Source organism: Aphelocoma coerulescens, chromosome 2 (assembly GCF_041296385.1).
Source record: "Aphelocoma coerulescens isolate FSJ_1873_10779 chromosome 2, UR_Acoe_1.0, whole genome shotgun sequence".
Classification (NCBI taxonomy): Eukaryota; Metazoa; Chordata; class Aves; order Passeriformes; family Corvidae; genus Aphelocoma; species Aphelocoma coerulescens.
Window position 1 is genome coordinate 150,278,319 of NC_091015.1, and position 14,656 is coordinate 150,292,974.

A 14,656-nucleotide genomic window follows, 5' to 3' on the forward strand; every position below is an offset into this window, starting at 1 on the left:
CGAGCCCGGACTACGTTTCCCGGCGGAGCCCGCGCCCAGGAGCGGTGGGGCGGGCGGCGCGTGGCGCGTCTTGCCGGCGGCTCCGCCTCCTGCTGCACGGACCGGCGGCGCTGCGGCGAGCGGTGAGCCGGGAGCGAGCCGGGAGCGAACCAGGTCGGACTTTCCCTTCCTTTCCCCGCGCCGCTCCCTCGCTCCAGGGGCGCCGCTGGGCGGGCCGAGCGCCGGAGGCGCCGGGCGGGCGGGCCGGGCTGCGGAGAGGCCGCGCCCGGCGAGGGTGGGCCGCGCCCGCGCAGGCGGCCCGGCGAACTGCCGGTGCCCCGGCACTCGAGCAGCCGGGCGGGTGCTGTACCGAGCTCGTCCCCTGAACCGGTCACACACTGGTGCTCCAGTCATTAACTGCGGGGATGTGTCAGCGAACAGAACACTGCATGTCATTCTGTTTTGGTGACTTTTTTTTGTTGTGCGAATGATACCAGCACTTGTCGAAACTCTCCTTTGCTCTGTGTAGGTTTGTGGAAAACCTAGATTTCCAACATGAATAAAGATGCCCAGATGAGAGCAACCATTAACCAAAAGCTAATAGAAACAGGAGAGCGAGAACGGTAAGTTGACTTCCTACTCCATGCCGGTGAGAGGCTTTAAATACATCAAAACTGCACTACACCTAGTGATGCCATGATGATTTTTTGCCTTTTCTTTTATACCCCTGTTATACCTTTTTACAACTTCTGTATTCTTAGTGCTTTTTGCCTACATTCTTGGACTTGTTTGTCAAGCTAAGAGACTAAACATTTTAGAAGCTTCATAGTTAGGGATCAGTGTGCCCCAGACCCCAAGGTCCTCTCCAGAACATATTCTGTAAACTAAGATAGAATCATCCAGGGGAGGGCTCCTTGGGGAGGGGGGCTCACTCGTCTGGGGTAAGCATTTTGGCAGGGTGCATTTTGATGCATATGACCTAGGCATGTGCACCTAAAGATCCTTAAAATAGATACCAAGGTAAAATCCCTTTTCCCCTTCTAACCGTGTTTGACTCTTGATTTTAAGACCAAGAAAAGGCATCACTAGAAGTAAACTCAACTCTAAATTCTTTAAATGCTTGCACATGAAAGTCTTGAGTGTTATATAAAACTATTTTTAAAAATGCCTTTTGAACAGTTTTGTTTTAGTTTTACAACTGAAAAGAGATGGTGGGGAGTGATTGGCTTATGAACTCTAAAACTTTCTCTTATTCAGGTATTTTGTGTTGGAACACCCTAGGTTCATGTAAGAATCATCATTCCATGCAATTTGTTGCAGTTAAGTCTTGTTATTTCCTGATAAGGAGAATGAAACAAAACTTTCCTTTTTGCTTTTAAATTTTTCTTGTGTCTCTAGCTCTTCACTTGTTAGGTAAAGCAACACACAGTAGAATACATAAAACAGCACTTGTGCAAGTCATTGTAGAGATCCCAATAAAGGCAAACAAGTAAATTGCACAATGGTTTTGGCCTTTTGGTGTCTCTTTAGTCTGTTTTATTGACATTGTATTCACATATCACTAGAGTGCTTGTGCCATTTCCCTCATCATTGTTTCACTGTGCTTGTAACACCATGCACCAGAAGCTTCATTTTTAAAGGCCTGTATGACAAATTTTTTTCCTGGGTCATGGCATAGCCTTGTACCTGGGCGTAGCCTTTTGTAGCCTGATGTGGTATCTCTGCTCTACATCTTTCCTGGCTGTGACCATCCCCTTGGAGATTGCACAGAGCTTCAGCAAAGCAAGCAATTTCTTGAAATGGTATTGAGATCTATTTTATCCTAATTTAAGAGTAGGAAGGGTTTTATCAGGATGTCAAAAGCTCTCTTACAAACAAGCTTTATCAGAGCTGTACTATGATCAGAGGCAGAGCACTTGGATTTCTTGAACTGAGAAATATCTAGAAGCAGCCAATGTCAGCTGTATTCTTACTCTGCTTTTTGTCATCAGTTCATCTGCCCTCTACACAATTCACTGAGTAAAAGGGATTAGACCTGCACAGTTCAGCCTCTTGCTGCAGTCCTTTCATTCATAAAAACAGGGTTTTGTTAGAGTTATTTAGGATAGTACAATATAGGCAGGCTTGATAGCTAATGGAGAAAACAGTAAAAATATTAAAGTTATTTATCATATTTTACTTTCATTTTCCCTTCTTCTGTTTTTTAGTACTAATTTCCACTTTTTTAGCTAACTTTCAATATTCTGTTTTGATATACGGAGTAGATGCTTCATTATGGCAGTTGTTTTTTCTTCTCCATTAATGCCTGAATCCTTGTTGCTTAAGCTTACATAGCTAACCATGCTTAGGAAGATAAGATATAGGATCCCTTCATTTTCACCCAAAACGAGGTAATGTGTAACTGGGAAGATAAACCTGCAGTTGAGCAGTGCAGAATTCATGTTTCTGAAAGGTGAGTGGGAAGGTTTTACTTATTTTGAAGACCTGGTATCAGGTGAAATACTCCAACTTAGAGAGTTTGCATACATCTGCTAGCAGAATAGACTCACTCAGTTCGAGTAATTCAAGGGCTTCTACCTTTTTTTCGGTGGCTGCAGCATCAACACTGCCTGAGCAATTCTGTGAGGCACCAAATCCTCATAGTCCAATACGGTGAACTGAAACTGGAATTCATTTGGGTTTGGATTCACCTGATGTTCAGCCATTTCTGCTGCTGGTCTGGGAGCTCTTGGGTAGTAATTATTGGTTTAACTTTCACACTGGAGCATATTTAAGCTGTCAGGAATGTTTGCTGTTCTAACAAGTTGTATATTGTCTTAACAGCCTTAAAGAGTTGCTGAGAGCCAAGTTAATTGAATGTGGCTGGAAGGATCAGTTGAAGGCACATTGCAAAGGTAACAGTGGTCAATTAATTAATATCCTTTGTAGTCAGCTGAGACTCTGGCCAAATAAAAGTCCCAGATGAAGGCTTTACTGCCAGTTTAAACAAGATGCAGGCAAGAGGAAAGTATCCCTGGCAACTGGGTTTGCGTGCAAGGAAGCATCTTGCTGTCTTGCAAAAAAATCTTTAAAGAACTCTGATCTCAACCTTATTAAGCTTCTCAGACAAGTATAGGAATTGATTCCCTAAATATTCATGATGATAACAGCTTTTTGTTTTGAGAGAGATGACTGTTGCTACAGGAGAAGAAAAAAGACAAAGGAGAATTGAACAAATACAGTGGTATGCAACTTAAAAACTTTGAACTTGGAGAACTTTGTTATCTGCATATGGGAGAGAAAGAAGTGCCTTTGTACTCTTTCTGAATACAGTTCTTGAAATTAAGGTCATCTCCTTAGAGGAGAGGAAACAAGCAGATGAACATCTGAATACCCAAATCTTTAGCTTTGAGTTAAGTGTTTGGCATTGCTGGAATTTAATGACTTATAAATTGTATGAAACTGTTATGAATAGTACTTAAGCATCCAGAAATACTGCTGCACGATGAAATTTCCTTAAAGCAAGTAACAAATCCCTTCAGCTTTTGCTTAAATTCTGCTTTTGTCTGTTGTGCCTGGAAATTCAATATTCCGCTACAAGTGTGTAGGGAACTACACTACAAGTGTGTATTCCACTACAAGTGTAGGGCTGAGTGTGTTAAATTGTTTTCATAGCTTGATTTGCAGAGAAGCCTAAAAAGATTAATATTTGCCATTGTCCACCTAATGGCACTGGCAGGGATTACCCGTTTCAGTACTACAGAAAACAAGAGGGGTGTTTATCTGCCTTCTTAACCACACACTTCATACTCTGCGATTGTAAAGTTGTGGAAAATTATTTGGTTTACATTAGTACTTTGGACTGTAACTGCAGTTGCTGAGACTGAAAAATACTCTGAAAAATAAGTTTATTTATCTGTGTTAAGAGCATAATAACCTCCAAAAGGAAGGACAGAGAGACATGCAGCTCCTAGAACAGGTCCAGCAGAGGGTGACAAAGATGCATAAGGGATTGGAGCATCTTCTCTTATGAGGAAAGGCAGAGGGAGCTGGGCCTGTTCAGCCTTGAGAAGAGATGACTGAGGGGGACCTCGTCAATGTCTATCAGTATCTGAAGGCAGGGTGTCAGAGGATGGATCCAGGCGCTTCTTGGTGGTGCCAAGCAATAGGACAAGAGGCAATGGGCAGAAACTCAGGAAGTTTCTCTTGAACATGAGGAAGAACTTCTTTACTGTGCAGTGACCATGAACTAGAACAGATTGCCCAGAGGTTGTGGACTCTCCTTCACTGGAGATAGTCAAGAACTATCTGGATGCAATCCTGTGCCATATTCTCTGGGATGACCCTGCTTGAGCAGGGAAGTTGGACCAGATGAGCCACTGTGCTCCCTTCCAACCTGACGCATTCTGTGACCTGGGGAGTGGGGGTGGGGCTGGGCCTGTTGCGTTTGGGAGTTTTTTTTGTTTGTTTGTTTCTACAAATAGTTCATGTGATGTCAGTTCAGAAAACGTATTTAGTGCCTTGGGGACAATCAATCCTAGGTACTGACATAAAGTTAAAAACATTTGTGTTTAAACAATATTTTAAGTTCATGCTACTGTATTGAGATTACTTCTCAGCTTCGACTTTGCACTTTTCAGTAGTGTGCAAGGCACTATAAGTGAACAATTGTTTAAATACTGATGTGTATTAAAAATAACCTTTATTTTGCTATATTACTGGTTATTTTTTTTAATGTGTATTCCTTTCTTTCTGACATACTTTTTGACTTAGCTGAAATATGTACAGAAATCTTGTTTAAACCAATTGGAAGAAGAGTAAGGATTTATTGTGCTCTTCCTTGTTGTATGTTCCAAAGTTTTTTTCCAGTTGCACCTTTCTTAGGACTGTGTAAATAATGTGTTTTAAGAGAGAAGTGAGCCAATTGTGAACTGCTCCAACACTCCAGTAATAGGCACATCTGGTAATGCTCAGATGAGATAAAACATTTTAATGTTTGTTTTTAAAATATGAGCTGATCAAGATGCATCAGCAGTGACAAGTTCCCATCCTTAAATTTATGGCATGAGTGAGAGACTAAAATCCACTGTACAATGCAGTAGGTACTGAGCTAATAACCTATATTTAGGTCCCATGCTACTTCATGTTCTCCCATGAATATGTAGGCAGGTTTTGTCTCTTAATCACCAGCACAGGTGTTGTCATCTTATGAATGGATTAAAAGACTTAAAAATCGGTCTTGGTCTTCCCCAGATGTCATTAAAGAAAAAGGATTAGAACATGTTACTGTTGATGATTTGGTGGCAGAAATCACTCCCAAAGGCAGAGGTAAGAAAATACAAATATGGATGTAGTAGTACATCTATAAACATACCTACCTCTATTTCATTAATATTTTGAAAGTAGCATCATGAACTTGCCTGTGTTGGATTCAAGGAAACATGTTAATAGCTTGATATTAACTACAAATAAAACACGCAAATTTGTATCGTGTAGCAGCCTTCAGAGTATTTTTGCAGATTACATTATTTAGTCATGTCTATATTCATTTTTATAATTGACTTAATGGTCCCAAGTTGTGTATGCAACACAGATGTTTTAAAATTCAAAATCTTTTAAGATGGAAAATCAGAACTAACAGTTCTAGTGTAATGGGAATGGGAAGAGTAAAGGACATAGCATACAGATACAAAAAATACTGAATCACTTAAGGAAACTGCAGTCCTCTTTATATTGTTCCTCTTGGGCTCTCTAGCAGACTTTGATGTTAGTGGTAGTAACTTCATTAAGTTCTAAATAAAAATAGGCCTTCAAAATAGCTTGCTGGAGACCCTTACTTAGAGGCCAGGGTTGAGATTTTTTTTTTGTCTTAAATTTGTGAAGAAAAAAGGTAGGATAATCACACTTCTTCTGGTGATTATATCCTGTTTCCTGTTGAATAATCCTTTTCCTCAAACTTTCCAATTTTCTGGACTATGAATAGGCAAAAAAACCTACCAATAACAACATTGTTCTCAATAGATCCCAATTTTAGTCTGTTTTAAATGGGAAAAGTATAGATGTGCTATGAAAATTAAGTATTTTCAGTTACTTTAGGTATTAACGGAATTGCAACAATGAAAGAATAGAAGTAGCTGTTGTAAAAGTATGGTATTAGCATACTTCTTGTTTTGTCTTTTTTTATTTCTTACTTTCTTATTTGTGTTTCAGCTTTGGTACCAGACAGTGTAAAGAAAGAACTCTTGCAAAGAATAAGAACCTTCCTTGCTCAGCATGCCAGTCTTTAACTTTGACATTCATCTGGGATACAGTGTTTCTGCATTACATCAGTCATGTCAGGATTGGAATGCAGTTTACATACTTAAGGATGGAAAATCATTACTTTTTCTTTGCACTGCATTGATTTCTTAAACTTGGTGTTATTTTAATAAAAAATTTTGTGGACTCATGGTTCTAAGGTGGTTCTATCTCTCAGTGGACTGTAATGTGGTGTCACCTGTTCCAGTTTTTAATAATCCATAACTTTATACAACTGTGAAACCTTGCAAAGGTTTTCAGAAAAGAAGCACAATTAACAAGTGTGTTGACCAGAAATGCAGAAAGCAATTAAAAAAATTATGGAAAATGGGATATGACGTACTGCTGAGCATATCCTTTCTCATTTTCCCAGAGTAAGCAAGAGAAAGTTAAGACTACATGAAACTGTTGGTGACATTCCTTTGGTACTTCTTTTCTAGCAAATGAGTTGTTTGAAGTCTCTGATGTGGGTTGGAAGTATTTACTCAGCAATTCATAAGAGGTTCAATTCTTCAAGAAAAAGGGAGTTGTATCTTTCCTCAGCAATTCTTTTCACATTTACTTTGAGTTGCTATTCTAATTCTGAACAACTACTGTTTTCTAGCTTTGCCCATATTACTGGTTATTTTTTTTAATGTGGATCTTTGGGGCCTTTTGAAATTGAAGTATAATTCAATAATTTGCCACCCCAAGTCTCGTAACATGATGCATTTTAAATTCTTGTATCTGGAACTGTAACATCAGCCAGGTCTATAAATAGCTGCAAAAATAAATTCCATGAATAGAGAGGATCAGGAAAGGGGCTTTGAAGTGAGAGTGTTTAATTTTTCCCAGCTTCTATTTGTGGTGTTGAATAGGCTTTAAAGTGGAGGTGAAGCATAAGCAGAAACTGGACGAGCAGTCGGATACTGTTGTGACTCGGTGGCTACTGTGAAAAATTACTGAGTCAACATAATATTCATACGCCTAATTGGAAGAATACTGTAAAAACTCTCACTTAGAAAGTCATTCCTGTGCCAGTGGGTTGTGCTGTTGCTGCGAGTTTTGAGCTGAGGAGCCGCCCGGGGGCACCCGCGCTCCGTGCACGGGGATGGTGGTGGCGGCTCCCATTCCACTCTCCAGCCCCTCTGCTGCTGCCCAGTCCCTTGGTCTTCGAGGAGAGAATTGCGGTGCTGTGGCGCAGAGTACAGCGAGCGCTCCCCTCGCTGCCCGCTCGCTGGGACAGGCTGCGCTCGGCCCTGCGCGGGGCTGGGCAGAACGGCAGCGGCAGCGCCGGGCTGAGAGGGCTCCAGGGGCTGGGCAGACGGGGGAACAGGTCTGAGAGAAGTCTGGCAACAGCCAAAGGTGAAGTTTGGCAGTAGACAGGAGCTGGTGTAAACAGGGCCATACCAGCATCAACGGGACAAGATGTAACTGGTCATGAAATCTTTTGTCTACAAAGACCTAGTTCCTGCTAAGACTGTAACAACACTCGAGCCAGGATCGTGGATCTACTGCAGACACTCCTCCTGAGGGCCTTGCCTGTGCTGTTTTAAATCTATCTTCATGTTAGTTTGAGCATATTTGCTGTATGTCATTGCCTCTATGCTGTAAAATAATGGTGGAGGTCGGAAAGAAGAAAATTCTTTTATTTCACGTAAAGATCCATCTTGTTTTTTAAAATGTGTTTTTGCATTCAGTATGTACCATGGATCAAACCCAGCTGGCAACTCAGCCCCCCACAGCTGCTCGCTCACTCCCCCCAACACCCAGTGGGATGGGGGAGAGAATCGGAAGAGTAAAAGTTAGAAAACTCATGCGTTGAAATAAACACAGTCTAATAGGTAAGGCAAAAGCCATGCACACAAGCAAAGCAAAACAAGTAATTCATTCACCACTTCCCACTGGTAGGCAGGTATTCAGATACTTCCAGGAAAGCAGGGCTCCATTCTGCATAAGTTACTATGGAAGACAAATGCAACCACTCCAAGTATCCCCCCGCTTTCCTTCTCGCCCCAGCTTTATGAGCTGAGCATGTCACCGTATGTCACCAGGGTCAGCTGTTCCTGGGTAGGTCTCCTCCCAACTCCTTGTGCACCCCCAGTTCCCTCACTGGTGGGGTGGGGTGAGAAGAAGAAGAGGCCTTGATGCTCCACTCAGCAATAATAAAATATCTTAACACTGTTTTGAGCACAAATCAAAAACACAGCCCCATAATAGCTACTATGAAGAATATTAACTTTATCCCAGCCAAACTAGCACAGTTAATTCAAATTTGTAAATCTGCTGTATGTTCTATTTGAATTGCTTATATGTATAATTATTATGAGTTCTTAATTCCAGACTTGATTTACTCAATGCTAGTAACTGATGGAGTACAGAATGTTTCTTCACACAGTCTAGCAGAATATATGCTACCTGAGTGTTTTATATATGTCATGGCTGTAAAATACCATCTGTAGTTTTACTCTTTTATTCTTAGAGGTCTTTGCTGATGTTCTTCAATATGTTGCACATGACTTTAAAATGCTTTGCTTAATGAACGGCTGCAGCATGTCATGGGCACACAGTTAACTTGCTCCAGAGCTACCACCTGCTTTCCTTCACTGTGGTAGGAGAGGGCCAGGTTTAAGGTGTTCATACACTGAACTGTGGAAGACTTCTTGTCTGATCTGTAAACATTTGAAGTTCCACCTGGAACATGACATTTGAAGTGCAGTTGCTTTAAGTGCAATATAGTCCTCTGCAGGCAGCTCATGCTTGGCACAGAATAAAGACTAAACACTGTACAAATTTTCAGAAAATTGTGCTGACCAATCTGACTTTAAAGGCTTGACAACAAGCTCTTTCACATGCTGCCAAAAAAAAAGCCATAAAGTTCTGCCCAGACTGGCTTAAAATGCAAGAGTGTTCAGAGACCCAGAAGGAAGAGGAGAGTGACTGCCTTCCAGAGATACACCACTGGCTCCTGTCTCAGGGTACCACTGGCTGCTCTTTGATGTAAGCAGCCCAACACCACTTGTTCCCCACGAGTTCTGTTAATCACACCAGTGAGGCCTCTATTCAGTAGCCAGGCAAAGAGCATGTTGGACATGTGCAGATCCAAATAACACTGCAGTGTCCTGGTCAGAGGTATCTCAATGGATCTTCTAAGAATGAAGTTAGATTTGCAGTGATATCAGCAATGAGAGATGGTTTCTTAGAGGCCTCATATTTTTGTTTTAACTGCAGGTTTATTCTCAGATGCATAGGCTGGCCTGTTTTGCTAACTTCCCTGCACAGTCTCAGTTTCTACTCATTTGTTTGAGTATTGAAAACAGTAGCATTTAGGATTCAGTCAGAACATTGTCCTGCTGAGGTTTTTTTTTCACACACTGAAAAATACAATGATTTGTGTTTTTAAAAGTTCCATACCTCTAGCATATACAGACAGATAGATACATTAACTAATTTTTCTTCAAAATTTCTGCATCTTCAGTGTCATGAAATGCATTGATTTCTTACAAAGGCTGACAGCACCCAGAACTAAACAGCCAAGAAGTGAGAATTCAGGATTGATGTGAATTACCTTAACTGTGGGAATATACTTCTTTTAGCTGGCCCAGTGCATATACATTCCAGTAGCTGGTTCAGCTCCGTCTTTTTGTAGGCAAGTCGGCAAAAAATAAAATCAGTTTGTAAACAGACATTGAAATAATGGTTGGATAACAATGAGAATGAATTCGTATAGCTCTGGATGTGCACTAATCCAAATTCTATGTGACAGCAAATTGAATAGTTCTGCTACTGTCAATGAAAGGCCAACAGAAAAAAGTTAGCTTAGCCTATCCCTTAGTCAGGCCCTGAGGGGTCTGAAATGCACAATGAGCTGAAATTTGTTTGATAATTATTCTCCCATGAATACTTCTCTATATTGACACAGTCCAGTCAAAAAATGTTACAAACCAGTGACATCACCAAGAACTTCTGCTGGGATGTCAAACATTTACTCACATCTTAGATAGAATGATTTTGCTATCATAGGTTTTTCCATTTTTGGGTGGTGGGGTGTTATTTATCTTTCCCCCCATTCTTATTCATTCTTGATTACTGCCATAATGTTTTAGTAAGGACCTTTATCACTTGGAGAACAAGTACATCTGAAGTCTGTTCAGTGCTATTACAAAATATTTGCTGCTTCTCATTTCTCTCTGGAGGGTCCTTTGAGGTGACAGCTCTGTACTATCTCATCCATGTCATCATCTTATGGAATATGTTTAATTGTAGCAATTGTAGCACCTTGAGTGTTTGGCTTTAACTTAGTGATTGAGTTTTCACTGGAGCAATGAAAAATATCCAGTGTTTCTACCTGCTGGGTCTATTTGGCTTTATTTAAGTTTCTAAATATTTGCAATTGAAATCAGAGTTCTGTTCTACTTGGACTGTTTTTCTCAGCTATTCATTTTCCAAAAGAAACAGCTGTGGCTGCAGAGCCAAGTGTGTAATGACTGGAGCTCAAAATGAGCAAAAACAAATTCCTCATAAATAATTTATATTTCACCACCTTAGTGTAATAAATAGGTTAATTGGTATTCTGCTTGGAATAACAAAAGGCCTAATTTCATTTTGGTGTATTTCACATTTACCATGATGCTTTCCATTTGAATAGTATTATTCTTAAAAATGTTTTTTATGCTTACCTTATAACTAGAGAAGTGATTTAGTAACAGATCATAAAAAATGTCCTAAGAAATCCCTGCTAATTTCTGTTTGTTGGAGTCGCTAGGAAAGAGGTATCCACTCTTTCAATCACGGATCCTGAGGTAAGATATAAAGTTGCTGCTGATAAAATCTGTGTCTGGCAGCCTGTGTGTGAACACTGACAAGGGCAGAGCAACCTGGCCTCTTCTGCTGCCTGGCTCTCATCCACTGTCTGTGTACAAAGTCAGCATAGCGTTGGGGTTTTGCATCTAGTGCACAGGGCAAAAGCAACACAATTCACTTGAAAGCAATTACACTGGAAATCATAGGGAAAAACTCAGCATCTGCTTCCAAGGGTTCTTTGAATACATATTAGCAGAGATGAGCATAACACTGATCCTAGCTTTGTGTGCTGTAATGATGCTCAACTTGCAATTTTGAAAGGAAGTAAGAAAAATGGAGTACTGAAAGAGAAAAGGAAATTATCGAGGGCTAGCACTGCTAGCTAAGCTTGAAAAATATCCCAGTGTTATTCTATTGAAAAGAAAGCCTATGTATGGTTGTGATGTGTCATAATCTTCTCAGGGAGAAAAAAGGCAACAAAGCAGAGAAAGGATTAAAGAGTAGACAAAAATAGAAGTCAGACAAATTCAAATTTAAAAGTACTACTGCTTCATCACTAGAACAAACTATGTAGAAGTATGGTGGATCCTTCATTTTTCAATGCTTTCCTGAGTACAACATGTCTTTAAGGAAGAACTGCTCTTGTCCAGAGTTAATCAAACTTTCTGGAAACACAGTACTCACCTATGCATACTCCCTGGAGCTGGCAGCAGTTGCTCAGTTTCTTCCAGAAAAGAAAGGAAAGCCAGAATAAACACTTTCCATAAAGAGAAATGCTCCTTTAGTTGAACACAAGCATAAGCTGTTAGCCCCAAACACAGGTGTAGCTGGGTGGAATGCATTGACCTTGGAAGCTACAATGGAAGAGGCAGTAAAAGTTAAGCATTACAAAATCTTTTTTTGTAACCTGGATTGAAAAATGCTGTCTCTAGCTAATCTGTTAACTTTTTCATGCACATTTCATTCTGAGGTAAGTTTCTGCCCAAACCCTGGATCAATTTGCTAATATTTGAGTTGTTCAGCTTACATTTCAAAATACCTATTGACATGTATTTTGCAGGAGGAGTTTCATGAAATAGTCATTGGCCAGAAGAGGACTGATCTTTCTTTGTTGAATAAAGATTAAAAAGAGTGTGATCTAAGCCTAGTTTCAGCCTACTGACTGCTGTAATGATAAATATAACTTAAAATGCTTCCTCACTATCATGAAGTGAACAGGAAAACTTGATAATCACAGAATTACAGAATAAGCTGAGTTGGACGGAATCCACAAGGATCATTGCATTGAAATCCTAGCCCTGCACAGCACCATCCTCAAGAATCACACCATGTGCCCAAGAGTACTGTCCAAATGCTTCTTGAACTCTGTCAGATTTGGTGCTGTGACCACTTCCCTGGGGAGCTGTTCCAGTGCCCAAACACCCTCTGGCTGAAGAACATTTTCCAGATATCCAGCCTAAACCTCTTTTGACACAGCTTCAGGCCATTCCCTCTGGTCCTGTCACTGGTCACCACAGAGATGTGATCAGTGTCTGCCCCTCCTCCTCCCCTCAAGAGGAAGCTGTATCATGAATTAAAAATGTATTTGTTTTACTTCCTCATATCCCTTCTTTGATTGTTCTCTCCTTTAGACTCTATCTACATGAGGTTACACAGTTATATTCAAAATGACCTGTGGTTTTTTTTTCCCCCCATCACAACTGGGATCTAGATTTTCCAGTCCAAATTTTTCTGAGACAGTAAGGTTTGTCTGAAGCTGGCATTGTTTTTAGAAAAATTTTGGGAACTCAACACTTCCAAAAGCCACTTGGCCTTGGCATGTAGGTGTTCAGATAAGAACACAAGTTTTGAAGTTTTGGGGCTATAATATAAGGTTTTTTGCTGAATTGTTTTAAAATGGGAAAAGGGAGGGTTCATTGTTAATTTTTTTCTATTAAGTTCTTTCCCTAACTTCAGAATAATTCTTCTTGAAATTAGATAACTTAATGTGGCAAAGGGCTTGAATGAAAGGAACTTGTATTTTCTAAATTCATAGCAATTACTCTATCAAATGCTGAAGTATGAAGTAACAAAGAAAAGCTTCATTATTCTCTTCCCTCAAAAATGAATTGACCAAACAACCAACCAACCAAAACCAACCAAAAACCACCCTAAGAAGAAAATCCTTTGCTTTTCTAAATGCTTTTTCCAACAAAATGTCATGACCTTTTGTTTCCATTCTATGCCCTCTCTCTCCAGTTTTCCTGCAAATAATACACTTGCAGGCATACACACACAAATATATCCATGTAGATAAATATTTTTATAAAGCAACATGCTAGGTACTCAAGTATTTAGAGGATTTGAATTCAAATGCTAGAACAGTGCCTAGGATCTAGCTTCTGATAACTTGAACTTAATGCACTTTTTTTTCCTTACAGGCAAAAAAGACAGGTTGTGTGTGTAAGTCAGGAAAGATTACTTAATGGCTGCATACAACAGGATGGAAAGGAAGATTTTCTGTTTAGTAATGAAGTGGTAAATTAGCGGTATAAAAAAAGAGGTCCCATTATCCTCTCCTGAATTTTTAGTTGAGAAATATGAGTAATATTGCAGGGACAAGGAAAACTGGATTTTGGTACCCACTCCTACCATCTATTCTGCATATTAACTCATCACATTAAATACAGAAACACCCTAGGAAGAAGGAGCTGATGCTGTCAGCAGAGAGAAGAACCCAGGATAGTCTCTTCAGGAAATTACTCAGCATTAGGCTAAAATCACACATTCTTTATCACCTCTAAGTTATTTGTAACACTGAAAAAACAGCCTGCCAGTTTCAACCTGAGGTGGGTATTCCTCTAGGCTGACTAGAGGTTCTGCCCCATAAAAGGTCCTGTCAGCTGGCCAGGTTCCAGTGTGAAGGCCAGTGCCTCAGAGAGAGATGCTTAAAGGAGAGGGAACCCCTGAAACATTCTCAGGGGTGCAACGAAGCTGCCCAGTCCAGCAGAAGACCAAACCTGCAGAGTTGTCTGAGCTCAGGGAGACCTAGGCAGTCACTGCTGCTCTTTGGCCTCTCTTGGCCATTGCTTCCAAAAGAGCTACTTGGAGTGTGCTCCATTTCAAAGTCGCAAATATTATTTTTTATATATTATATGCTTGCTAAAAGTCAGTTTGTTGAATTTTTATACAAAGGCCTCTTACCAAGATCAGTGGTCTGGAATTTTCCTTTACAAGGTATATCAAGCCTTAGTGGGAATAAGGGAAGGAATCTAAGATATGCTGGCAGAGGCAAAGGAGAGTACAGCTTCAGCCAGGAAGACCTTTAGAGAGAAAAGGGGCTTTTATGACTACTTGGCTACTTACTTGGGTCAGATTTTCACACAGGCTAGGATACACATTTGTCTAAACTTAAGCAAATTCTTTGGATGGTACTTAGATATTACCCAAAATAGGTACATAGGAATACTACAAAGGAATAGAAAATGTATCTAACCATGGAACTGCCTCTTCTCATCTGGAGTTTCAAGATGATTTAATGATAAAATTTGTAGCAGCAGTACAGAAAATTGCTTCTGAAATTTACACTAAAAAACCTGTGATTTTTCTGTGCTTCGAACCATGAAAACTCTGCTTTGAC

The 14,656-nt window shown here is 40.2% G+C and overlaps 1 protein-coding gene across 1 annotated transcript; it reads left to right on the forward strand.

Moving 5' to 3' along the window:
* The first annotated feature begins 58 nt into the window (after positions 1-58).
* On the forward strand, positions 59-6,402 carry ENY2 (ENY2 transcription and export complex 2 subunit). The gene is made up of 5 exons (XM_069005357.1): positions 59-153; positions 509-602; positions 2,803-2,873; positions 5,212-5,286; positions 6,169-6,402. The coding sequence occupies exons 2-5, from the start codon at positions 535-537 to the stop codon at positions 6,243-6,245; spliced, it is 291 nt and encodes a 96-aa protein (XP_068861458.1). The 5' UTR covers positions 59-153; positions 509-534; the 3' UTR covers positions 6,246-6,402.
* The last annotated feature ends 8,254 nt before the right edge of the window (positions 6,403-14,656 follow it).